The 26,220-nt window shown below is 43.3% G+C and overlaps 1 protein-coding gene across 2 annotated transcripts in view; it reads left to right on the forward strand.

Moving 5' to 3' along the window:
- AGO2 (argonaute RISC catalytic component 2) overlaps positions 1 to 26,220 on the forward strand; it is a 141,244-nt gene that overhangs the window by 30,890 nt on the left and 84,134 nt on the right. For both annotated transcript variants that reach the window (XM_054018346.1, XM_054018347.1), the window contains exons 2-3: positions 16,354 to 16,549; positions 20,334 to 20,454. In XM_054018346.1, coding sequence (XP_053874321.1) covers positions 16,354 to 16,549; positions 20,334 to 20,454 — 317 coding nt within the window. The remainder of the gene's footprint in view (positions 1 to 16,353; positions 16,550 to 20,333; positions 20,455 to 26,220) is intronic.

A 26,220-nucleotide genomic window follows, 5' to 3' on the forward strand; every position in this document is an offset into this window, starting at 1 on the left:
GTTAATACATCCCAGAATCACGTTTGCTTTTTTTGCAACAGCATCACACTGTTGACTCATATGTAGCTTGTGGTCCACTATAACCCCTAGATCTCTTTCTGCCGTACTCCTTCCTAGACAGTCTCTTCCCATTCTGTATGTGTGAAACTGATTTTTCCTTCCTAAGTGGAGCACTTTGCATTTGTCTTTGTTAAACTTCACCCTGTTTACCTCAGACCATTTCTCCAATTTGTCCAGATCATTTTGAATTATGACCCTGTCCTCCAAAGCAGTTGCAATCCCTCCCCGTTTGATATCATCTGCAAACTTAATAAGCGTACTTTCTATGCCAATATCTAAGTTGTTAATGAAGATATTGAACAGAGCTGGTCCCCAAACAGACCCCTGCGGAACCCCACTCATTATGCTTTTCCAGCAGGATTGGGAACCATTAATAACAAGTCTCTGAGTACGGTTATCCAGCTAGTTATGCACCCACCTTATAGTAGCCCCATCTAAATTGTATTTGCCTAGTTTATCGATAAGAATATCATGCGAGACCGTATCAAATGCCTTACTAAAGTCTAGGTATACCACATCCACAGCTTCTCCCTTATCCACAAGACTCATTATCCTATCAAAGAAAGCTATCAGATTGGTTTGACATGATTTGTTCTTTACAAATCCATGCTGGCTATTCCCTACCACCTTCCAAGTGTATGCAGATGATTTCCTTAATTACTTGCTCCATTATCTTCCCTGGCACAGAAGTTAAACTAACTGGTCTGTAGTTTCCGGGGTTGTTTTTATTTCCCTTTTTATAGATGGGCACTATATTTGCCCTTTTTCAGTCTTCTGGAATCTCTCCCGTCTCCCACGATTTCCCAAAGATAATAGCTAGAGGCTCAGATACCTCCTCTATTAGCTCCTTGAGTATTCTAGGATGCATTTCATCAGGCCCTGGTGACTTGCAGACATCTAATTTTTCTAAGTGATTTTTAACTTGTTTTTTTTTTTTATTTTATCTGCTAAACCTACCCCCTTCCCATTAGCATTCAGTATGTTAGGCATTCCTTCAGACTTCTCGGTGAAGACCGAAACAAAGAAGTCATTAAGCATCTCTGCCATTTCCAAGTTTCCTGTTACTGTTTCTCCCTCTTCACTGAGCAGTGGGCCTACCCTGTCTTTGGTCTTCCTCTTGCTTCTAATGTAGTGATAAAAAGTCTTCTTGTTTCCCTTTATTCCTGTAACTAGTTTGAGCTCATTTTGTGCCTTTGCCTTTCTAATCTTACCCCTGCATTCCTGTGTTGTTTGTCTATATTCATCCTTAGTAATCTGTCCTAGTGAGACTCCTTTTTATTTTTTAGATTATGCAAGATCTCATGGTTAAGCCAAGGTGGTCTTTTGCCACATTTTGTATCTTTCCTAACCAGCGGAATAGCTTGCTTTTGGGCCCTTAATAGTGTCCCTTTGAAAAACTGCCAACTCTCCTCAGTTGTTTTTCCCCTCAGTCTTGATTCCCATGGGACCTTACCTATCAGCTCTCTCAGCTTACCAAAATCCGCCTTCCTGAGATCCATTGTCTCTATTTTGCTGTTCTCCCTTCTACCCTTCCTTAGAATTGCAAACTCTATGATTTCATGATCACTTTCACCCAAGCTGCCTTCTACTTTCAAATTCTCAACGAGTTCCTCCCTATTTGTTAAAATCAGGTCTAGAACAGCTTCCCCCCAGTAGCTTTTTCAACCTTCTGAAATAAAAAGTTGTCTGCAATGCAGTCCAAGAATTTGTTGGATAGTCTGTGCCCCGCTGTGTTATTTTCCTAACATATATTTGGATAGTTGAAGTCCCCCATCACCACCAAATCTTGGGCTTTGGATGATTTTGTTAGTTGTTTAAAAAAAGCCTCATCCACCTCTTCCACCTTGTTAGGAAGGCCTGTAGTAGACTCCTAGCATGACATCTCCCTTGTTTTTTACCCCTTTTAGCCTAATCCAGAGACTCTCAACACTTCCGTCTCCTATGTCCATCTCCACCTCAGTCCAAGTGTGTAGATTTTTAATATATAAGGCAACACCTCCTCCCTTTTCCCCCATCTATCCTTCCTGAGCAAGCTGTACCCATCCACGCCAACATTCCAATCGTGTATTATCCCACCAAGTTTCAGTGATGCCAATGATGTCATAGTTGTATTTATTTATTAGCACTTCCAGTTCTTCCTGCTTATTACCCATATTTCTCACATTTGTATATAGGCATCTAAGATACTGGTTTGATCTTGCCTCCCAGTTTTGCCCTGACCCTCCTTTCTCTCTGCCTCTTGTTTCCGACCCATCTCCCAGGTCTCCATGTTCCCCACTTACCTGTGGGCTTTGCTCACCTGTCCCCGTCGAACCTAGTTTAAAGCCCTCCTCACTAGATTAGCCAGTCTGTGTCCAAATAGGGTCTTTCCCCTCCTCAAAAGGTGAACGCCATCTCTGCCTAGCAGTCTTTCCTCTAATAGCATCCCATGGCCAAGGAAGCCAAAGCCCTCCTGGCGACACCATCTTCGCAGCCAGGCATTCACCTCCATGATGCATCTGTCTCTGCCCAGGCCCCTACCTTTGACAAGAAGAATCGAAGAGAATACCACCTGCGCTCCAAACTCCTTCACCCGTACTCCCAGAACCCTGTAGTCACTCTTGATCTGCTCAGTGTCACACCTCACAGTATCATTTGTGCCCACATGGATGAGTAGCATGGGGTAGTAGTCAGAGGGCTGGATAATCCTCGACAATGCCTCCGTAACATTTCAGATATGGGCCCCCGGCAGGCAGCATACCTCCCAAGATGAAATGTCAGGGCGACAGATGGGCGCCTCCGTCCCCCTCAGCAGAGAGTCTTCAACCACCACTACCCTACGTTTCTTATTCGCAGTGGTGGCAGCAGATCTCCCAGCCTTAGGGGTACGAGGCTTCTCCTCCTTTACTGTAGGGGGTGATTCCTTCTCTCCTGTATCAAGAAGAGCATTATGGTTACTTATTACCACGGTGGGAGGGTTCGGAGCAGGGGTGGAGCACTGCCTGCTGCCAGAAGTAACCAGCTGCCAGTGTCCACCCTGAGCCATCTCCTTTTCCACCAGTGGTGTATCAGCAGTCCTGTGTACTGGGACAGTTACCTGAGCTGTCTCCACATGGACACTGTCCAGGAATTGCTCGTGGATTCGGATGCTCCTCAACCTAGCCACCACCTCCTGTAGCTCTCCCACCTGCTGCCTGAGAGATTCCACCAGCAGGCACCTTTCACGTTGGATGATCCCCCCAGCCTGGATATCAGTAAGTGGAAATTGCAAGTTACAGTCTCTGCAAAACCACACCAGGATCTGGGTAGAAGCATCCATGTTCAGGCGCTTTGTCTTGCTACAGGCGCAGGTGGAAGAGACAGAAGCACTGCTGGCACAGGTGTTGCGGGTCTTCCTAACCATCGTAAGCCTTCCTTTGTCAAACTCCCTCTCAAACTCCTATCTGCAGCCCCCTGTCCTCTGAAAGGGTTGTTTAAGCAAGAAGTTTTGAATGTAGTTGGTTTATAGGTTTTAAGGGGAATAAAGGGAAAACAGATAGAACCGGCAAGGGACCCTCGCCCCCTTCCTGCTCCCTTGCGAAACTCCCTGTTAGCAGCCCCTGGTCACAAAAGCTCTCTGCGCTAAAGCTCCCTGGTCGCTGGTGCGCTTCTTTATAAAGCCTTGGCCTGTATGAACGCCTCGCCCACTGATTAAGGCTCAGCCAATTACCAGAGGCTTCTAGCTTTCAGACCTTCCTTTGAAGCTCACAGCTTCCAACTGCCAGTCACAGCACACGGTCCTTCAACCAACCAACCAACCAAACAGACTGACAAACAGAAGCTCAGCACATAGCAAGTAACCCCCAAACACAAACAAACACACACTACAGACAGTCACTTACCCCAAGGGTGCTGTATTGCTCCTCCTTCACCCGGAGAACTCCCTTGCGAAACTCCCTGTTAGCAGCCCCCGTTTGCAAAAGCCAGCCCTCTAAGTTTTGCTCTCCTCTCACTTTAATCCAGAAGGAGGTGATTGCTGTAGTGGAGTGGACAGGGAATTTTGCTAGGCAGGGGAAGGCAGCTGAGGAGGAAGGAAAACTGAAGAGAGGGAGAGAAAAGAGAGAACCTCACTGGCTGAAGGTGCTAAAATAAGATTTTTGTTGGTTATCATCCTGTCTTGATTAGCAAATGAGAGGATGTACCATAAGTCTGATCTGGCAGCAAGTTGGGAGCAAGAAAACATCTATGTTTCAAATATTATAGAAAGGTTAGACAGATAAAGATGCACTTACTGGAATGAAATTGGGCCCATCTTTGTTACTTTACCTACATCATCATCTTCTAGTCTAGACATGTCCTTAGTTTGGTTTCTCCAAGTTGTCCTATAGCAACACAGGCAACTTGTTTAGTTCACATTTATTATCTCAAATAAGCAAAAATTAAACAGCAGAACTAAATATGAAAAGAACACTGCTAGAGAAATTTTGCAGCTGCAGCAGCTTAAAAGACTTCTTTGTTGAAATGACACTAAAGGTAGCTGAAACACCCCAGATATTGCTGCATGTATATGGAGACATCCGCCGTGCTCATCCATACAAGATGCCTCTGCTCTATTGGCTGAGAAAATCAATACAGTCCAGATATCAAGATCTTTCACTGCATAAAGAAATTTTATTTTGAAGGTTCCTAAAATTGGTTCGTCCCTTGATCGAAAATTTGGACATTAAAATATTAAATAAGGTCACTAAGTAACCCAACCTACTCACCCAGATCTTGTTAACCAAACTCTAAAATTTCCTTTACAAGCTAAGAAAATATCATCTGACTATTAAATACAAGTTCGAGCATGTCTATACTTGGAAATTTACCAGCATAACTATCTTGATAAAACTGTGACAGTTGAAGGCAACTTCATCTCTTTTCCCCCTCAGGGGAAAGGCACCCTCAGCGACAAGGGCACCCATTCTTAAGTTTCTGGCTCCCTAGCCATCACCTCTCTTATGTGGAGACATGCATCTCTCTCCTTCCTGACTGGTATTCCCAGATGGCACAGTTCCCTATCTACACTGTGAATTCCCCAGCAAAGTCAGACTGCCTAAACAGGATGGCTCTGCTTCTTTGCTTTCTCTTCAAAGGCTATCAAGAGGGTAAATGCCACAACTATAAGTTACGACACAGCTCTTTCTAAGTCAGCACATGTATCATTACCTGCCTTGCGGGATATGTGTGCATTTGGTGCAAGCAGCTCATGGTCCTTGGAGACTGAGTTCGGGCTCTTGAGACCAGAGTGAACTGGAGGAAGTAAGGGAGACAGGGAGGTACATAACCGATACTTTCCAGGACATAGTAGAGCGGTCCTATCCTCAGTCTGACAGCCTCTGTGCTGTTGAGGAGGATGGAAGTCTTGAGGAAGGAGAACATCAAGCTGCAGTGGAGGAAAACAATCCCATAGTTGGACCCTCCTTCCAGATGATGTCATGGTATCCTCTCAAACTGAGGATACCTATCCAGGGGAGGGGACCCCTGTTACTAAGAAGAGACAGGTAATAGTAATGTGAGAGCCAATTATTAGAAATGTAGATGGGTTTGTGATGACCAGGAGCACCACATGGTGAATTGCCTACCGGGTATGAAGGTTGCAGATCTCTCATAACATCTAGACAGACTTGGGTGCAGTGCTAGGGAGGAGCCAGTAGTCGTAAACATAGGTACCAGTGATGTAGGGAAAGGTAGGAGAGACATCCAGGAGGCCAAATCTATGCTGCTAGGTAAGAGGTTAAAGCCTCCATGGTAACATTCTGTGAAATGCTCCCAGTTCCACACACAAGACCAGTTACGCAGGTAGAACTTCAGGGTCTCAATGTGTGGATGAGGTGATGGTGTCGGGAGGAGGGATTTAGTTTTATTAGGTAGTGGGGAACATTTTGCGAAAGGAGGACCCTATTACATGAAAGGATGGGCTCCACCTAAACCAAAACAGGACCAAGGCATGTGCAATTAAAAAGGTCATAGAGAAGTTTTTAAACTAAGCTGGGGGAAAGCCAACAGATTCGGAGGAGCACACAGTTTAGACAGGCACGTCTCTTAGGGAGGATTTATTAACAAGGATACTGTATCAACTTCTATCCTCTCCTTTTTCCTAGGATATAAAGTACAGGTAGGAACTGAAGAGAAAAAGGCAAACAAAAAACAGTCCCATTCAGTTACATCAAATGAAGGCAGACAGATATTGACAAATTTGAAAATGCTTGTATACAAACGCAAGAAGTCTAAATACTAAGATGGGTGAACTTGAGTGCCTGGTATTGAGATAATAGGCATCACAGAAACCTGATAATCAGTGGGACATAGTAATGCTACAGTACAAAATATATAGGAATGACAGAGTAGATAGCACTCGTGGGGGAGTGGCTCTGTATGTGAAAGAAAGAATAGAGACAAATATAGTTAAAACCTTAAATGAATCAAACAGTACCATGGAATCTGTATGAATAGAAATTCCATGCTTAAATAAGAATATAGCAGTAGGAATATACTGCTGACTATATGACTAGGATGGTGATGGTGATTGTGAAATGCTCAGGGAGATTAGAGAGGCTACAAAAAACAGAAAACTCAGTAATAATGGGGATTTCAACTATCCTCATATTGACTGGATACATGTCACCTCAGGATGGGATGGAGAGAAAAAATTTCCATACACCATTACTGACTGCTTCTTGGAGCAACTAGTCCTGGAACTCAGAAGAGGAGATAACACTGCTCTACAGCCAAAATGCTTCTGAAATAAATGTAGTCAAACTTCACTAATTCTGGGTAACTGAGAACGAAAATGATGCTTAAAATTGTTGATTGGCTCTAGTTTTCAAGATATGCTATTGGGTCAGTATATACGACCCTTGACTTGGGAATGGCGGAGGATAAAGGGAAGGGATCTCAATTTAAACCAGAAATGACTAAAATACATCTTTGACTGGATCGATGAATAAATCTATGACTGGGTTTGGACAGTACTTGCTTTTTAGGCAAAACAATGAATGATGCAATCTGAAGCTGGTATTGCGTCATACATGATATGAATTGCATCATGTTATTCCTAGAAATCATGAATGAAGCAATCATAATGAAGCTTACATCACTCTGCTGAACAAATTGCCCTATATCCGCTCTAGAAATCATACAGTGTCGTGCTCTCTTATTTGTCAGTGTTTGATTTTGCAAAGGGACACATTTCTGTTTAGCCAAAGTGAGCAGAGATGCCTCGTACTTGTGTGAACAGTGCAGATACTTCACCACAAACATAGCAGAAGTTGACTTTTGCATCACAAAAGCGCAGTATAACCACTATGGTTAATGACAGGTTTCAGAGTAGCAGCTGTGTTAGTCTGTATCCGCAAAAAGAAGAACAGGAGTACTTGTGGCACCTTAGAGACTAACAAATTTATTAGAGCATAAGCTTTCGTGGACTACAGCCCACTTCTTCGGATGCATCCTGTTCTTCTTTTCACTATGGTTAAGAAAGCCTGTCACCTTTATTTTGGATAAGAGGTGGGCGCCACACATATGCTGCAACACTTGTGCAACAAATCTTCGCCAGTGGTTGAACAGGAAAAGGAAATCTATGCCTTTTGCAGTGCCAATGATTTGGAGAGACCCAATAGATCATACCAGCAATTGTTACTTCTGCATGGTGCCTCCAGTTGGGAAAGGTGTGTCAAAGAAGAAAAAGTGGACTGTGTATTATCCAAACATTCCATCAGCTATATGCCCAGTACCCCACGGAGAAGGACTGCCGGTTCCTGATGCACCAGAATCATTCTCACTTGAGTCAGACGAGGAAGAGGATGAGGATGAAACTTCTGGTCCTGAACCATCAATGTCACAGGACCCACATTTTCTCCCATCCTCCTCCTCTGAACCACACCTCATAACACAAGGTGAACTGAATGACCTTGTCAGGGATTTGGAACTACCCAAGAGTAAGGCAGAGCTGTTGGGCTCCAGACTACAGCAGTGGAATCTCCTGGCAGGTGATGTTAGGGTTTCCATGTTCCGTGACCATCAGAAGGATCTTGTCCCATTCTTCTTCATGGAAGGTGATCTTGTAGCCTGCAACAACATCGATGGTGTGATGGCAGCCCTCAACATCATTCACGATCCAGATGAGTGGAGACTGTTCATAAATTCATCGAAGACGAGTCGTAAAGCTGTTTTACTGCATAATGGCAATGTTTTGCCATCAATTCCAGTTGGTCATGTAGTCCATATGAAGGAAACCTATGACAACATGAAACAACTTTTGAGGTGCATAAACTATGACCAACATCAGTGGCAGCTTTGTGGCGATTTGAAGGTTGTTGCTCTCTTGCTTGGTCTGCAGACTGGATACACAAAGTACTGCTGTTTTCTCTGTGAATGGGATAGTCGTGCAAGAGATTCCCACTACATCAAGAAAGATTGGCCATTCCGACAGTCATTGGAGCCTGGGAGGAAAAATGTTCAGCATCCACCACTTGTTGAATCAAGGAAGATTTTGTTACCACCCTTACACATCAAGCTGGGTCTGATGAAGAACTTTGTCAAGGCCATTGACAAAACACAAGCAGCTTTCAAGTACCTCCGTGGAAAATTTCCAAGGTTAAGTGAAGCTAAGATAAAGGAAGGTGTCTTTGTTGGTCCTTAGATTCATGAACTTCTTCAAGATGATGCATTTGCCCATGCACTGCGTGGCAAGGAAAAGACGGCATGGAAAGCCTTCCAGTTAGTGGCAATACATTTTCTCGGAAACAACAAGGCAGACAACTACAGGTTGTTGGTGGAAAACCTCCTCAAGGCATACAAAAGCCTTGGTTGCAACATGTCACTAAAGATACATTTTTTGCACTCTCATCTAGATTTTTTTTTTTTCCACCGAACTGCGGAGCAGTGAGCGACGAGCACGGTGAGTGATTTCACCAGGACATTGCAACAATGGAGAAACGCTATCAGGGCAAATGGAGCCTATCAATGCTTGCAGACTATTGCTGGACAGTGGCAAGAGATGCTCCATTTAATGAATACAAGAGACAAGCCAAGAAGCGCCGAGTAGACCCTGAATAGGACTAAACTATGTACATAATAGTTTTTTGCCTTTTGTTTCATAATAAATTTTATTTATATAACCCTTTTTCTGATTTTTAAAGTGTTGCATAAACAGGACAGGTGAACTATTATCATGTAAAGCAACCATAAACACATGAAAAGACCTAGGTTTACAATTTATGATTAAAACTCTACTATCTACACAATATACATAGACATAAAATGTAAAAACTTAAATATCTTAGAAACAGTAGCCAATCAGTTGTTTTAATTGTCATATTTGAATTCAGCACATCAAAATACATAATAAATAGCACATTTTATCTCTGAAGCAGACGACTTCTCAAAAATTGTAGACCAGTGTAATTATTTATTATTGATTTAGTCTTAAGTGGCACACAGGATCTGATCCAAGAGGTGAAATAGCTGAACTGCTCGGTAGTAGTGATCATAATGTAATTAAATTTAACATCCTTATTGGGGGTGTGGGGAATGACAAGGACACCCACTGCAGGAGCATTTAACTTAAAAAAGGGGAGCTACACAAAAATGAGGAGGCTAGTTAAATGGAAATGAAAAGGAACAGTCACAAGAGTGAACTGCCTGCAAGTTGCATGGAAACTTTTTAAAATCATAATAATAGAAGCTTAAGCTATATGGTATACAATAAACAAAATAAAAACAGTATGAGACCCAAAAAATGCCATCATGGCTAAACAACAAAGTAAAAGGCAGTTAAAGGCAAAAAGACATTTTAAAAATTGGAAGTTAAATCCTAGTGAGGAAAATAGAAAGGAATATAAATTATGGCAAGTCAAGTGTAAAAGTGTAGTTAAGCAGGCCCAAAAGAATTTGAAGAGCAGTTAACAAAAGACATAAATTAACAGCCGGGTGGGTGTTGGTTTTTTGTTTGTTTTAAAGTACATCAGAAGTAGGAAGACTGCCAAACAATCAGTGGGGCCACTGGTGAATTGAGGTACTAAGGGAGCACTCAGGGAAGACAAGGCTGTTGTGAAGAAGCTAAATGAATTCTTTGCATGAGTCTTCACTTGAAAGGTTGTGAGGGAGATTCCCACACCTGAGCCATTCTTTTTAGGTACAAATATGAGGAACTGTCCCAGATTGAGTCATCAGTAGAGGAGCTGTTGGACAAATTGATAAATTAAACCATGATAAATCACCGGGGCCAGATGGTAGTCACCCATCAGTTTTGAAAGAACTGTGGTATGTGACCTATCACTTAAATCAGTGTCTTTACCAGATGACTGTCAGATAGCTAATATGCCAATTTTTAAAAAAGGCTTCAGAGGCAACCTGGCAATTACAGGCTGCTAAGCCTGCCTTCAGTACCAGGCTAATTGGCCGAAGAATTCTCAGCTTCATTGATGAACATGATATGTTGGGGAAGAGTTAGGGGGAGAGATAGCTCAGTGGTTTGAGCATTGGCCTGCTAAACCCAGCGTTGTTAGGGAACTGGGGTAAAAATCTGTCTGGGGATTGGTCCTGCTTTGAGCAGGGGTTGGACTAGATGACCTCCTGAGGTCCCTTCCAACCCTGATATTCTATGAATATAACACAGCTTTGAGGCATGTTTTCCTTTTACAAATCTCTGAGAATTCTTTGAGGAGGTCAGCAAACTTTAGACAAGAGTGATCCAGTGGATAGCATACTGGACTCAAGAAAGCTTTTGACAATGTCCCTCATCGAAGGCAGGCAATTTGGATAAGAGGGAAGTTCCTCTTATGGATCAGTAACTGCTTAAAAGATAGAAACAAAGGGTAGGAATAAATGGTCAATTGTCACAGTGAAGAGTGATAAATAGTGCGATCCCTCAAGGATTTGTACTGGGACCAGTGCTGTTCAACATATTCATGAATAATCTGGAAAAAGGGTAAACATTGAGGTGGCAAAGTTTGCAGACAGTACAAAATTACCCAAGATAGTCCAAAGCTGCCTGTGAAGTTACAAAACTTAGAAAACTGAGTGGCTGGGCATCAAAAATGGCACATGAAATTTAGTGTTGATAAAGGCAGAGTAATGCACATTGGAAAACTTAATCCCAACTACTGTATATACACAAAATGATGGGGTCTAAATTAGCTGTTACCACTCAAGAAAGGGGTTAGAGTCATGGATAGCTTTCTGAAAACATCTGCTCGATGTGCAGCAGCAGTCAAAAAAGCTAACAATGTTAGGAATCATTAGGAAGGGGCTAGATAATAAGACAGAAAATATAATACCCCTATATATGTCCACACCCTGAATACTGTGTGCAGTTCTGGTCATTCCATCTAAAAAAAATGTTAGAATTGGAAAAGGTACAGAGAACGGTAACAAAATGATTAGGGAGAGGGAACAGCTTCCATATGAGGAGAGATTAAAAAGACTGCAAATATTCAGCTTGGAAAAGAGATGACTAAGAGGGGTATGATAGAGGTCTATAAAATCATGAATGGTGTGGAGAAACTGAATAAGGACGTGTTTTTTGCCTCTTCACATAACACAAGAACCAGGGGTCACCTAATGAAATTAATAGGCAACAGGTTTAAAACAAACAGAATGCAGAGAGTCAATTTGTGGAACACGTTGCCAGGGTATGTTGTGAAGGCCAAAAGTGTAAGTGGGTTCAAAAACTAATTAGATAAGTTCACAGAGGATAGGTCAATCAATGGCTGGTCAGTCAAGATGGTCAGGGATGCCACCCTATCTCTGGGTGTCCCTTAACCTCTGACTGCCAGAAGCTGGGACTGGATGACAAGGGATGGATCACTTGATAATTGACCTGTTATGTTCATTCTCTCTGGAACACTAGATACTGGGGTAGAGGGATCGTTGACCCAGTATGGCCATACTTATGTTCTTATTTATTCTTAAAGTAAAAGCATTACAGAGAAAACATATTAAAACAATAAAAGAATCTACACACATGTTTAATAAGATTTCCAGATATCGCTCCCTGACTCCAATAAGGGCTCTGGCCGGTGAAAAGTCTTTCGGACCCCCATCTAGGGTTTTTTCTGTTGTCACAAATTCATAATAGCTGTTAGCTCAGAACAAGTATGCCCATGAATCTGAGAGTTCCTTCTTTTTCTCGTTCAAGTCTTGGGGCTTGTCTGCGCATAAACTGTTACGGCAGCACAGCTGCATCGCTACAGTGAAGACACTATCTATACTGACAGGAGGGTTTCTCCCATCAGTGTAGGTACTCAGCCTCTCCAAGAGGTGGCAGCTAGGTCAATGGGAGGATTCTCCCATCAACCTAGCACTGTCTATACCTGGGGTTAGGCTGGTTTAACTGCATTGCTCAGGAGTGTGGATTTTTCACATTCCTGAGCAACATAGTTATACTGACCTAATTTCCTGGTGTAGATCAGGCCTTTGAGCTTTTCTCTTCTAACAGATACTAGCAGATAATGGGTTTTTCCCGCAGGGCACAGCTTCAAAAAATGGGTCAAGAGATGGGTAATTTGCATTCCCTTTCTCCCAAGTATTTCCTAGGAAACCTACTCAACTGAGAATTTGATCTTGCTTTCAGAGAGTTCTTTGAAGCTGGTAACCGTTGCCAGGGTTTACATTAGTCCTGCCTCCCCCTTAAAGAAGTTGCATACGATTCCACAATAATACATCAGCATTTACATTTTTAATATATTGAACTAAAATACTTATAATTAACTGAATACTGTTTAACTTAATTCAGTAAGATTTGCCCCAGGTGTGAGAGGAAATTGTCATATCTGTCACAATAACTATTCAGATAAATTTCATTGTGTAGACAAACCCTTAGGCATAACTAGTTTGGAACCTTTCTAATTGAACTAAGGTCATGACTAAATAGAAATTGGAGTAATTTATTGCCAAAAAACACAGTTAATGCAGAGTTATGGTTGACCAGCAGTGCCTTGAATATCGAAGGCACCAGTATTTAAACATCTGGAAATCAGAAAATAAGGAATTAAGGTAAAATAATTCTGTACTTTCTGGGTTTAAAGACACAAATTTAAGGTACGAGATTGTCTCGAAAATGAGTATTCCACACCAGGGACTAAGGTAGACTTCAGAGTGGGGAGAAGGAGAACACCTAATAAGATGAATGGATGAGTTCACACCTCTGAAAGTTGTTGTGTCAGGATGTATTAATCTCCATATACATGTGGATTTTAGAGCATTTTGAAATTTTAAAAGAAGCTCGTGTTATGGGGCACTGTATACTGGGAACCTCTTGGCCAAATGAGTCCACTGTGTTCCACTAACTCTACTCTTGGCTCTAATGTTGCGCAACAATATTCTGATGGAGTGGTATTGCCACCACAGTTAAGGTTGCACCAGGATTTCCATTTTAATTGGGGTGGGAAAAGATCATAAAGTCTGTTTTTTGGGTTAGAGTAGAATTCCTAAATGTTGATTGTAATTTGTGTTGTTCAATTTTTCTATGGCAGTTTTTTGTGGAATAATGTAATTTGAAGTTTCCTATGACGTTTTAAATGGGCCATGTAGCTAACACTTTTCTAGTGTCTGTCACTTCCCTTTTTCACAGAAACTACAGCACTTTGACATTGATAGGTATGAATTTTTTGGCTTCCATAGACTAGATGAATTTGTTTTCTATGTTTTTTCATAAGAAACATAATAAATAACTCTTTTTACTGGGGACAGTATACTGGCACCTTATTAATCAAAGTTGGCTTACTTTAGTACTTAAATTAGGGCTCTCTTATGGCTGGGTTTCCTGTCAACTCCGGACTGGATTATTGTAGTGCATTTTGCATAGGATGGCTTGGTTTTAAATTCTTCATTTAAAGCAGTAGTCTAAAAAATGTCTTTATATCACAGTTTTCAATCTTTTTTTCCCAAAAGAAAAGTCAATTCCCATCTGTTGGTGGTAAAGCTAAACCATTTGTATCTATTTTCATGTAATAAATATAGGTTAGCTGCTTCCCAGGCTAATACTTGCTGTTTGATAAACATTACTTATCTCCTTCAATCAATGACCTTTCTTATTTTTTCTTCAGTCTTCATTTTTATGCTACAGTAAAAAGGGAAGCTATTTCTAATTCATTAAACAATAACTTATAAAAATGTAGAGTGACGGATTCTGTTCTCTGTGCCTGGGTAACCTTAATTATGCCCCCTCATATATATTCATTATGAAACTTTAATTACACAACCACATATCTTTTTCACAGGAACCTCTGCTTCATTTCTTCTTATCCTCATCACTGTATATATGGCCTCAAAAGCTGCACCTAAGTACATTTAAAAAAAAAAATCCTCTTGGGTTTTTGTATTGTGCTCATCACCGTAGTATCTGGTGTCTCAAACATTAATTTAATTTATCTTCATAACACTCCTGTGAAGTAGGAAAGTACTGTTATTCCCCTTTTTACAATTGAGGAGCTGCGAGACAGATTAAGGCCAAAATTTGCTAATGTTGGGTCCTCAGTGACGGAGACACCTGTGGCCTAATTGTTTTTCAGAGGTGCTGAGTAACCTCAATTTACACTAACTCCAGTAGGAGTTGTGTTCTGTGCATCTGAAAATTAGGTCTTTTGAGCCTCAAATCTGACACCCAGAAAATGAGGAGTACACAGTGGCTACCTCCTGAAAATTTTGCTTTAAGGCCCAGATTTTTAAAGGTATTTAGGCATTGCTGCGCTCAGCACTCTGCCTGATTTAGTTGCCTAAATCTCCTTTTAAAGGTTTAGATTTAAGTGACTTGTCCAATGTCACATTAGAAACCAGGAAATGCCAGAATTATTTTTATATATATGAAGATATACCTATCTCCTAGAACTGGAAGGGACTCCAAAAGGTCATCGAGTCCAGCCCCTGCCTTCACCAGCAGGACCAAGTACTGATTTTTCCCCAGATCCCTAAGTGGCTCCCTCAAGGATTGAACTCACAACCCTGGGTTTAGCAGGCCAATGCTCAAACCACTGAGCTATCCCCCTTTACAACCTTAACTATTATTTTTAATGTAGTTTAGAATGCTAGGTCTTTGTGTTTGGCTTCAGTATTTGGGAGTAGCTCCATTTAACAAATACTGAAGCCAGCACAAAAGACTTAGGGCATGGCTACACTTGCAGATGTAGAGCGCTGTGAATTAAACCCGCCTTTGAAGAGCACAGTAGGGAAAGCGATGCAGTCTGTCCACACTAACAGCTGCTTGCGCACTAGCATGGCCATATTTGTGGCACTTGCAGTGGCATTGGGAACGGTGCATTAACGGCAGCTATCCCAGCATGCAAGTGACGGCAATGTGCTTTTCAAATGGGGGGTGGGTGAGGTGGAGTGTGACAGGGAGTGTGTTGTGTGTAGGTGGGGGGAAAGAGAGTGGGTTTTTGGGGGGCTGAGAGCATGTCAGCATGCTGTCTTGTAAGTTCAGACAGCAGCAGACCCCCCCCCCCCGCCTCTCTCTCTCACACACAGCATTCCACACTAATCTGTCTCGGAGCACACTTATCTGGCTCTGAGCAGATAAGCAACCGGCTGTCAGAAATGGAGCTTTCAAACGGCATATCTGCATTCCTACAGCGAGTTCAAAACAATGAGAAGAGTGGCCACTTGACTTAAGGGGATTATGGGAAGTTGCCGGAGACTGATCAGAGCACAGTAATGCAACACCTCGTCCACACTGGCACCGTGGCGCTCCAGCGGGGGTGCAGCAAATGTTATTCCACTCACCAAGGTGGCGTACCAGCAGCACTGTAGCCATGGAGTCAGAGCACTCTACGTGCCTTGCCAGTGTGGACGGGTAGTGAGCTAGTGCGCCTGGGGCTCCTTTATTGCGCTGTAACTCGTAGCCAAGCCCTTAGCATACTAATTTTGTGAGGAGCATTGTGGCTAAGTAATGAGCTTTAGGTCCTCCATATTAGACAACTGGGTCCTAGTTCCAGCTCTTAAAGAAGTTGTTGTTCAGCTTCCTAGGTGCTGCGTTAACTCACCTATAAAAGGACAGAATGGTAACCTACTTCCTGTGGCCTTGCTCAATAAAAAGGGTTGTGAAGTATACAGAGTAGTTAACATCAGTTGGGGAACAGGTGAGTCAAGGTCTGCTGGCTTCCAGCCCAAGACATAGGTTTTCATCTGTTAAATCAATATTTTTTTAAAAAAGCAAGGAGTGAAGACTAGGTTTAAAAATGCACTTATAAAATGGTATAGAAGCTTGCGTGTGTTACTCTTCTCACTGCATATACCTAATGTGGATAATTTTTGTGGTGATATTTTACTTAGTGCTTTTATTTTTTTCTCTTTCAGTACTTGCACCTCCTCCACCATTGCCACCACCAATACAGGGATATGCCTTTAAACCTCCTCCTCGACCAGATTTTGGCACTTCTGGAAGAACAATCAAACTACAGGCCAACTTCTTTGAAATGGACATTCCTAAAATTGATATCTACCATTATGAATTGGATATAAAGCCAGAGAAATGCCCTAGAAGAGTTAACCGGTAATATCATTATGCTTTGCATTCCCCCAGTTTTATTTGTTTTTCCTCCATTTACACTTTTAAAAAAGAGGAACTTTTAGAAGCTAGGGTCCTGTACAAGCTTTCACATAGGGCACTTGGGGACATGGATATCCTTGTTGTTCATCAGATGTGTTAATATCTTCCCATTTGAATATGTCCTGCTTTGTGATATCCATCAGCAAGCATTATTTCTGTTAATTTGGTTTCTCCGAGTCTTCCTATACCAACCTAGAAATCCCACCTGACTTTTGTGGTGGTCGTAGCTTATTTTGAGTGAAGTTTTCACCTTTTGATCCAAAATGACTGGTGGCATAGGCAAGCACAACTCCATTAGCTTGAGTGGAGTTACGCCAGTTTACACAAACTGTGAATTTGACCATTGTTGTTTACTGCTTAGTTCATAACTAAGTGGAGTCAGCTAGCAAGCCCCTTAAAAGGGGAGGTGATATTACCAACAACTTGTTTTCCTGTCTTCACCTACTGACAGGGGGAAGTAAACCCATTTGTCTGTGCTGGTATAAGAGGACTTTGGAGAAACTAAATTATAACAGGTAAGAAATTACCCTCCTTCGTCATCTTCTGTATTAATGGAAGATATGCAAATGAATACCGATAGCAAGGCCAAAAAGGTATGGATCAATTTTGCAAATTACTGATGGCCAGGGAAGCAAGAGAAATAGTATTTTTCAGTTCCCCTATTACAAGTAATGAAGTGCAGGCTCTTTATTGTGAAAGTATAACTTACAAATGTAGAATTTTTTTTAACCTAACTGCACTCTTATTAGACAGTATTTAACATGCATGGAACACAAATAGCTGTTCTATACTTCATCTTCCTGCTCTGTTCGATTATTTTTAAATGTAATATTTTAAAAACATTTTAAAAATTGGATTTAACTTAAAAACAAACATAATGGGCTAAGATCATCACTGTAGTAATTCTATTGGGTCAATTTCTCTTCTTCCACCAGTGCAACTCTATTAATTTCAGTAGAGCTGCATCAATATAAGAGAGTACTTGAAAAAAATCTAAGTGGAGGTTTGTTTAAAAATTATGAAGAGTCTTGTTAACTGATGTAATGGTGACCACGTCAGTGCAGATCAGGGCAAATCATGTTCACAATAGGTAGTTGCTTACCAGTATAAAGTTGAATACATATAACTGTTTGCCCAGATTGGCCTTAACTTGTCTGTAGCCATTATGATATGGTGATGAAGGCCATTGTAAGAACCTGGATAAAGAGACGCCATTTACTGGAAATGATCCTATTTGTGCTTTTCATAATTCCATGCTATATCTGTTTTCCCAATGCAGTGTGGGAAAAGAAAAATTGATTTACAAACCTAGTGAAGTCTGAATTTTTTACTTCAAACTCAAACAGAAAACTTAATTTGCTTATAGTTAATATTGCTCAATCCCAAATCCCATGAACACCATTGCGGAAGATGAAGTTGGAGAAATTCATAAGGCATAAAATTGTAATAGTGAGTGTTATTAACCATCAGAACAATTTACCTAGTAATGTAGTGGATTCTCTATTGAAGTATTTAAATCTAAGAGGATCTGTTTGGAGGAGATGAGAGGATAATGTAGTGGATTCTCTATTGAAGTATTTAAATCTAAGAGGATCTGTTTGGAGGAGATGAGAGGAATCAAAGTGGTTATCTTTCTAAAACAATATGTTACAGCTTACTTAGAAGTTACAGGCTTGAAGCTGAAATTATTGAGTGCGGTTTTATTGTCTGTTATGGAGGTCCGACTTGATAATAAAAATGGTCCCTTCTTGCCTTAAAAAAAAAAAATCTGAATTTATGAAATGTCAAGGAAATCACCAATTAAGGCAATATTCATTCTTCACACTACTTTAAACACGCTCAGACTTCTGTCTTAGGGTTTTGTACTGGCACATACCACTCTAGTATGTACCTCCCATGTTAACTAGATTTTCAAGATGAAGTGCCTCATGGATTTCAGATTAAATGCATTTCTAGCCGCAGTGATGTCCTTCAGGAGATTTAAACTCAGATGTTGGCATCTGAGACTAGAACAATTCCAATAGACTACAAATTCCACTACAAACTCATTTGCATATCTAACATATAACCAGCTACAATACACATTCCAAATTCCTCTGCATCATATTCTAATACACAACCTATAATTCCAATCACACTTTAATTTGTAGTCTTAATAGTTATATGTACTGGTAAACGCTGTTGTTGTTACATGAAAAAATACGAGCTCACCTACTCCTGAGGGCATTCTGTGCCAAAAAAATTAAAAATTTTGTGCACAGTATTTTAAAATTCTGCAAATTTTATTTGTCAAATAAATGTGGAGGTTCCAGCATGGTATTGGGGAGCACAAGCCACTGACTACACAGAGGTGGGAGATCACTGTGCAGCTTCCCCCGGAACACAGACTCCAGTGGTGATGCTACACCCAACCCTGACACAGTGCAAGGTCCAAGCTTGCCCCAGAAACACCCCAGAGCCATGCTCCTCTGTGCCAAGTGCACCAGGTGTGGGCAGGCAGGTTCAGCAAGGCAGGATCCAAATGTAGAGGAGCTTAGTGTGGGAGGATCCAGGTGTGGATTGAGAAGGTTCTGTGTGGGGCAATCTGGGTGCGGGGTGGCTCAGTGGGGGATCCGGGTGTGGGGGGAATCTGGATGCATAGGGGCTTGGGGGGGGTGGGTTCTGGGTGCAGTGGTAATGGGACTCTGCAGGGGAGTCCAGGTGAAAGTGGTTGGGGCTCAGCGGGGGGGGGGTGTCTGAGTGTGGCGGGGAGGCTCAGCGGGAGGGTCTGGGTATGAGGGGGTCTGGATGCACAGGGGTTGGGCGGATGGGAGAGCAGATCCCTGTACAGTGATCCCTCCCCCTGCAGCTGAGGAGCGATCAGTGTGGGGGTGGGGGAGAGTTCACAGAGCTTCCTACAGCTGGGGGAGAAATCTGGGGGGTGGGTCTGATACAGCCCCGGATGCCATGCAGGGGAAGAGGAAGTCCCGTCCTCCCCAACCCAGCCGGGACTAGCAGCTAAGCCCTGCACAGGATAGGAGCCACCAGCTGGGTCTTCCTCTGCCCCACAGTGATTTACCTCTCTGCCGGCTGCCCTGGGCACCCAAAACATACTGCCTAGGAGGGTTGCATGACCGCTCTTGTGATTTCTCTTTGCTTCCCCATCAGAAAGTTATTTTTTCTGTGAGGAAGCAAAGAAATCTGCGGGGGACATAAATTCAGCGCATGCACAGTGGCACAGAATTCCCCCAGGAGTAGAGGTGAGAGTCAAGATTGTTATTTGAGTGTGATGCAGAGGAATTTGGTGTATGCATTGTGCACAGCCCCAAATCATTGGATCATCTATCCCTCTCCTAAATTCCGCCTTTCCCTGTGCTGTCCTGCTGCCTAGCCCATCAGTCCTGTTCTGCAGATGGGAGCCATGGAGAAGAGCAGCTTATATTACGTACGTGTTCTATTTGCATAGAATAAACTGTAGGTAAAATACTGGGGCTATAAACTTTCCAATGAGAAACCAGGATCAAATTTAGTAGTCCCAAAAAACAGAAACAGTTTGTTCTATGAAATTTTTTTGCATAAAATCAACTTCCGTTGTCTCCTCAGATGATTAAATAAATCTGATCTTTCATGCTGAGCTGTTCATGTAATAGCCAGTATTTTTGTTTCCTTTTGATTACATAAACATATTGGGGTTCTTTTGGTACTCTGTTCAAATTATGTGATAACTTAATTTTCTTTATATTTTCAGAGAAATAGTTGAGCATATGGTCCAGCACTTTAAAACACAGATCTTTGGGGATCGTAAACCAGTATTTGATGGAAGAAAAAACCTATATACAGCTATGCCACTTCCTATTGGGAGGGATAAAGTAAGTTTTAAAAATAAGTTTCTAGCCAGAGGTTGTAATATAATGGCATCTCACATTGTGACTTCAAGCCTTTCAGGTACCAAGTGATTTTATACTTAGAGTAAATCTCTAGACAAAGACCAGTCTTATTAGGGCATTCTGACACAAATTCCAGATAAAATAACTGACACTGTGTCTGTGGTTTGAGTTCATATTATAATACTTGTCCATTTAGAATGCAAGCTCTTCAGGGTAGGGACAATCTTATTATTAATTACTGGCATTATGGTAGTGCTCAGAGGCTCCAACTAATATTAGGGCTTCACTGTGCTAGACACTGTACAGATTCTCAGTGAGAGACCCTGAAGAGGTTGCTTACAGTTTAAATAGACAAGATAGACAAAGGGTGAGAAGGGAAACAGAGGTTTGGAGAGATGAAGTGAGTTGCTCAAGGTCAGACAGCAGATCAGTGGCAGAATTAGGAATAGAACTTGGGGCTTCCTGAGCACCAGTCCAGTGTTCTATACGCTAAACCATACTGTCCCTAGCTGTCTCTTACAATGTGTTTGTACAGTACCTGGCTCAACCAGACCTCTAGTCATTACCATAAAATAGGCATTTGTATAATGGTATCAAATAAGTATGCTACAGAAAAGATTGTATTGTGCCCCTATCTTATCGAATAGTTATTACTTAACCATAAACTAATATCTAAGAAAACTATGAGGATTTAAGATTCTCAGAGACCAATAGACTCTTACATTTTGTAAGCGAAGAATTTGGTATCTGTTTACTTCTTAGAAGATATCTTCTGTGTTCCTACAGAATTTAACTCAAGCAAGAATCTCTAAAGTATTTTCAGCAAATGTAGTTCTAATTTCTAAAGCTGTCTTCATAGGTTTGGCAAGTCCTATTGAAGCCTATACTGCAAAAGTTAATTTGCAACAGCAGTATTGCCCAACTTGTATATTTTCTAGTGTCCATTCTATGACAAATAGAAATATTTTAAACTATGCCTTTAACCAGAAAAACACATAGAAAATACCACACACATGTCTGGTGGATAAGCTAATGCTGGTGTTGAATCTTTGAGTTCTTTACTTTTTGTTTTACTGTAACCTCAGTATTGAATTAACCTAGATATTTTGCATTTAGCTTAGGTTTTTTTTTAGTTTTTTAGTTTTTTTAAATGGTCTTAATTACATTTTATATCTTGAGTAAGCTCTTCAGAGCAGGGACTGTCATCATACATGTTTGTGAAAGAGAGCCCTACTCTTGATGCTTTAAATTCAAAAGTCCGTCTGTATTAAATGATATGTGGAGGGAATTAAGTGTGGCAACAATTTCTCAGCAGGAAACATATTTATCTTTCATCTAGACTTGCCATTCCTATGGGTTTCCTTCTGTTCAACTGTATAGGAGTTGAGGTCAGACCTGGCATTCTGGGTAGAGATGATATTCCTCTCAAAATGGGGAAAGTCTCAATTGCAGCTGCCAGGGGAAGACGCAACTGGCAGATCCTCAGAATTCTTGCTCTACCTTTCCCCAGGGCACACATTTGCAACAACTGACCTCAAATTCCTGCACTCGAAAACTTTGGTTTTAGTTAAAAACTAAGCATGAAAAATGCCTCAAAAGCTGTGAGAATGAAAATGGGGGGGTATAGCGGAAATAGTTTTTGAACTTTAATTCCAGTGTTTGCTTCAAAGTGAATACTGTAATTAAAATTTGGAAGAAGTATCCAGGTGTGAGGGGTGTACCTGCCCCTTTGTGGCACCCTATTGGAGGCCCAGCAATCCTACTATATCCACCTCTTCCCCCCAGGAAGGAGCAGCAAAGGTGGGGCCTCCAGGCCTACCAAGAAAGGCTGCAAAGAAGCATAAAATCAGAGCCCAGTAGGCTGAGATAAAAGGAGCTGCAGGACCTGAGGTGATCAGTTCCTGGCTGGGACCAGAAGGGTGAGGAAGTGTGTGCTGCTCTGGCCACAGGAGCTTGACTGGCTGCCTTTACTGGAGAGAGAGGACCTGAAATCTCTACCTCCAGTCACTACCTTAGAGTTAGAGACTAGATGGGAAGAGGCCCAAGGAAGGTAGCAGCAACTAATTGATGGGATTAAAAGAAGCAGTACTGTACATGGCTGCTGTTTACAGGGTCCTTGAGTTGAAAACTGGAACAGTGGGTGGGCCTGGGTTCCCTCACCAGCCACTGGGGAAGTGACCTAAGCCCTGAGAAGGGTACAAAGCTTGTTTAGAAGCCCGAGTGAGGGGTGGGATATAAAGAGCCACGAGACGGGGCTGAAGACCCTGGTGAGGACCAACAGTTCATTGAACTCTTGGCTACACCGGAAGGGGTTCATTCATTTTGACTTTGTGAGTTGGCTGGAGCGAAGAGACACTGAAGAACTGCCTAACGAGGTTGATAACCTACAGGGGGCACCAGGAGCAGGAAAAGTTCTGTAGTATCAGACCCAGCCTCTAAGAGGCACTTACAAGAGGTGAGTGTCCCCCGATGCACTAGGGTTCTACCCAACAGCTAACTTATTTAAAAGTTTTGTTAGATAACATAGAGGGAGTTATTGCTGTAAATCAAACAGCTGGAGATAGTTAACCTCAGCAACTGATAGTTAAGGCTACAATTTTCTCATGGACATTTTTAGTAAAAGTCACAGGCAGGTCACTGGCAATTAAGAAAAATTCACGGAAGCCATGACCTGTCTGTGACTTTTACTAAAAATATCCATGACAAAATGGGGAGGGAGGAGAGTCAAGCACCCTGCCCTGCTGTGGCTCCTGCCCCATGGCTGGGAGGTACCCCTGCCTGTGGTGGCTGGGGAGCTGCGGGGGATCCCTCGCTGACTGGGGAGCTCTGGGAGATTTCCCCCCCAGGCAGCGGAGCTGTGGGGGTTCCTCTGCTGCTTGCAGCGGCTAGTGAGCTGCAGGGGAATTCCCCCCTCCCCCTTGCCCCACCCCTGGTGTCTGGTGAATTTATGGGTATCCCCCACCGCCCCTGGGGACTGGGGAGATCTGGGGGTCCCCAGCACTTGCAGACTGGGGAGTTCCGGCAGATTCCCTTGACGACAGCAGCAATTAAGGATTCCCTCCTCGCCTGCAGCGGCTGGGGAGCTGCCAGGGGATTGTTGTCCTGTCGTTGTCCCTCCCCCCTCCATCCCCCCCATGGCGGCTAGGAGCTGCCGGGGGATTCCCCCGCTGGCAGCTGCAGGGGGATTTCCCCGCCCCCACCAGCCTCTCCCCCCCCCCCCCCCCCCGCAGTCATTAGCAGATATAATTATAACACCTGTGAGTCTATGCAAAAGTTCACTGAGCTTCTGCCTTCAGACCCTCTTGTGGAGATGCCAGGGGATTCTTTCTGATAGTTTACAAAGGGCTAATGGCAGAATGTTTTAATCTCATGCAGAGTGTGTGTGTTCTGAGCAAAGTTGTTTTATGTATATAATTGGCTCACAATTAGACAAAAACCTTAAATTAACTCTCCTCTTCTTCCCAACAAAGACCAAGGTGTGGACCAAGACAGAGTTTAGGGACTTTTTTCTTTAATGTTTCTCCTATCATATGTAAAACTTTGTCTATAATAGAAAAATTGCACGGGGGTAAATACATTGATTTGATTATTCTGGAAAAAACCTCTAATATAAACACACATAAGCCAGTTTAAATCATGCTTAAATAGATTTAGTTTGAGAAGTTAGCACATTAAGCTAAATTGATCCAAGTTCAGTTGAAACCTGTTGGTGTATATATTAAGTGTTTGCTTCAGGATAATTAAAGTAAGTGTGTGTGTGTGTGTGTGTGTGTGTGTTCCATACATCAGTACACATGCACGCCAGGCTCCTGAGTCAGGAAATTCTTCAAAGAAGTGTCCGTTGGCCCGCACCAGCTCTCCTTGGGCTCCTGACCAAGAGTATAAGAGGTAGTGTGAGTCAACACCTCTCTAGTTCCTTCTTACAGCCACGTGACCTGAGTCAGAATCGTGTCCTGCTTTACTCTGTTCTTCTTCGAGTGCTTGTTCATGTCAATTCCAATCAGGTATGTGCACAACAGCCGGAAGATTTTTCCCTTAGCGGTATCCATAGGGTGGCCCTGGGTGCCCCCTGGAGTCGCACCTTCATGGCGCCCAATACAGGGCCCTGCCCTGACCCCACCTCGGTTCCTTCTTACAGCCTGTGATGGCTAGCTGGAACTCCCTACCGCTCTTGCCTCAACAAGCGCATGCTTTGCAGTATCTCTCTTCATGTACATAATTGCATTTAGCAATAGAGTAGTTTATAGTTAGTTCAGATAGTTTTCTTATAAGTTTCCTTTGGAGGGGTCTTTACCCCTGACGTCTTTATTCAGCACCGGGTATGCCTCGGTTCCCGGGCTTTAAACCGTGCTCGGACTGTGACAGGTTTATGCCAAGAAGTGGCCTGCCTTCGCCGTGCCTTAAGTGGCTTGGAGAGGGGCATCTCAGAGACTGCTGTAAAATCTGTAAGGGTTTTCGCCCCAGGACCCTTAAGGACAGAGAGCAGTGCCTCTGAGTCTTCCTTATGGAAGCAGCAGTTCGGGCCCAGTCGGAGCCCACCGCGCCAGACCCGGCCTCAAGCACCGCATCCTTGGTGCACAGCACGCTGGCACCATTGACGTGTGAACCGGAGCCAAGGAAGGACTCAGAGACCCTCGGCACTGCCCCGGCTCAGCCCACAGGCAGGCATTGGTGAGGCACCGCTCTCACTCTCTGGTGCCCCGTAAAAAGAAAAAGGTGAACAGAGGGTGCTCCCCAGCTAGGTCTAAGGACCATTTAACCAGCAAGCCCCCATTGGGCACTCCATTGGCTGGGATCCCGTTGACTCCTGCCCCAGGAGGGGTCCAATCAAGTCCAGATCCGCGCCACGCACCAGGCTGCCGCCGCGAGGACATACAGCTCCCCTGGACACCGGAGGTGTTCAAGGTGGCAGTGGACCTGTTGGTACTCATGGCGCCACCCTTACCCACACCAATCCCAAGCCTGGTACATTCTGTAGGTAAGCCAGCGATGATGTCTGCCATGAGGCCATCCCCATTGCATTGGCCTGCAGCACCAGGGGTCTCTGCAGGAGAGCTGCTCCACTCCCCAAGTTGGCACCATTCCCCGGCACCATACTCCGCTCCTCCCTGGTTATCACAATCAGCAACCTCTGAGTCGGAAGTGGAGTCCTCACCCTCTAGTAGAAGGAGAAGATCCCGCTCCCGCTGTGATCAGTATCCCTACCCGGCGCCCTGGCAGGGCCAGTGGCAGGCTCCTCAGTGGCCCTTCTGGACACCCTGGGCCTATCATCAAAGCCAGGGTTCCAAATCGGCATCAGTGGCCTCAGTCTCAGGTTCACCCACAGCAGCGCCGGCTGCGGCGCTGACCTCGGCAGTGTTCCTGGCCACCATCCTATCGCCAGTTGCGGTCCCGGCAGTGTTGCTCCTTGCCCCGCGGGACTCCTGTGGGGCTGAGAGCAGTGAACAGACCCCAGTACTGGCCACCTTCTCATCCTCTTCATCATCAGATGAATCAGTGGTGGGTACCTTGACTACTCTGGCCTTAGAGGACAGTAGGGTCCTTCAGCAGCTGCTGAGACGGGTGGCCCAGAACCTGAATATCAAAATGGAGGTGGTAGTGGAGGAAGCCGACCAAATGGTCGATATTCTCTCCCCTCCCGGGCCATCCCATATCGTGCTACTGCAGATCAAAACAATTAGCGATGCCACCAAGACTCTGCAGTAAACCCCGTCCTTGCTGCTGCCAACCTCCAAAAGATACAAGTGG

The sequence above is a fragment of the Malaclemys terrapin genome, chromosome 2, assembly GCF_027887155.1.
Source record: "Malaclemys terrapin pileata isolate rMalTer1 chromosome 2, rMalTer1.hap1, whole genome shotgun sequence".
Classification (NCBI taxonomy): domain Eukaryota; kingdom Metazoa; phylum Chordata; order Testudines; family Emydidae; genus Malaclemys; species Malaclemys terrapin.